The 1197-nt window shown below is 53.1% G+C and overlaps 1 protein-coding gene across 1 annotated transcript in view; it reads left to right on the forward strand.

Moving 5' to 3' along the window:
* Positions 1-290: 290 nt before the first annotated feature.
* Positions 291-1197, forward strand: part of PTX3 (pentraxin 3) — a 6816-nt gene continuing 5909 nt past the window's right edge. The window contains exons 1-2 of the mRNA XM_021719315.1: positions 291-572; positions 1037-1197. Coding sequence (XP_021574990.1) covers positions 443-572; positions 1037-1197 — 291 coding nt within the window. The 5' untranslated portion in view covers positions 291-442. The remainder of the gene's footprint in view (positions 573-1036) is intronic.

Genomic DNA, 1197 nt, shown 5'->3' on the forward strand with positions numbered 1-1197 from the left:
TTCACACCTCGGTGCCCTCTGAATTACTCCTCCCCTTCCCCCCTTCCCCTCCCCCACCCCCCACTCTATCCATTCAAGTTACAACAGCGAATCCTCAGGGGGATCTTAGAAGCCCAGTCTCTCTCCTCTTTCCCCTCTGACCTTCCTTCCAATTGATCTGACTGCAGTGCAAACCTTTGAGGTTTAATATTGTGCAATTTCCACGTCTCCCCAGCCTCCCCTTAACCGCCCTCCCACCCCCAAATTCAGGGGAACTCCCGTTACCGCAGTGCCACCAGCATTACTCATTCATTCCCATTCAGGCTTTCCCCGGCATTTATTAAGGGCTCTCCGCTCCTGCCTCTCATCTCACTCTCACTCTCCTCTGCTCCAACTCCACTTGCTTGAGAGCCTCTTGCTCGCCTCCGCCCGCCGGCTGTGGAAGGAACTTTGTCTCACAGCAATGCATCTCCTCGCGATTCTGTTTTGTGCTCTCTGGTCTGCAGTGTTGGCCGAGACCTCGGATGATTATGATCTCATGTACGTGAATTTGGACAACGAAATAGACAATGGACTCCATCCCACCGAGGACCGTAAGTTCCTTTTAACCGTTTCTCTGCTAACTGCTCTAACTCCATAGCCTCCTCATTTGGTCTAAATAATATAAGCATACCTCGCAGCCAACGAAACGAGCTGGAAAAAGTATAGTTTGTTTTTGCAAAAGTGAGACTAAGCGCTCGAGGAATGAGGAGTCCAAAAGTTATTTCTGTAACAGATGCATAAGAGGTTCAACCATATGAAATCGCCGATGTTGGACTTCTTTTGAGCGACAAAAGCGGCAATTTCATAGAGTACAATTTAATCTGCACCTGAATGAATGGTTTTCTGTGTCATTTTTGAGATATTTACACGCTGTTATTCTGGAGACGCCCTTCAAGGGAAGGGGGATGCCGGGGATGGGCTGTAACTTGGCACGACCGAGGGAGGGCCGCTTTTACAAAGCCCCTCCGTGGAGGACTTGGGCGGGCCGGTAACGCGTGTCTGTCTCGCGCCCTAGCCACGCCGTGCGACTGTCGCCAGGAGCACTCCGCGTGGGACAAGCTCTTCATCATGCTGGAGAACTCGCAGATGAGGGAGGGCATGCTGCTGCAGGCCACCGACGACGTCCTCCGGGGCGAGCTGCAGAGGCTGCGGGCGGAGCTGGGCCGGCTGGCGGGC

Source organism: Carlito syrichta, unplaced genomic scaffold, assembly GCF_000164805.1.
Source record: "Carlito syrichta isolate Samal-C Ts95f unplaced genomic scaffold, Tarsius_syrichta-2.0.1 Scaffold314395, whole genome shotgun sequence".
In the NCBI taxonomy this organism is placed as follows: Eukaryota; Metazoa; Chordata; class Mammalia; order Primates; family Tarsiidae; genus Carlito; species Carlito syrichta.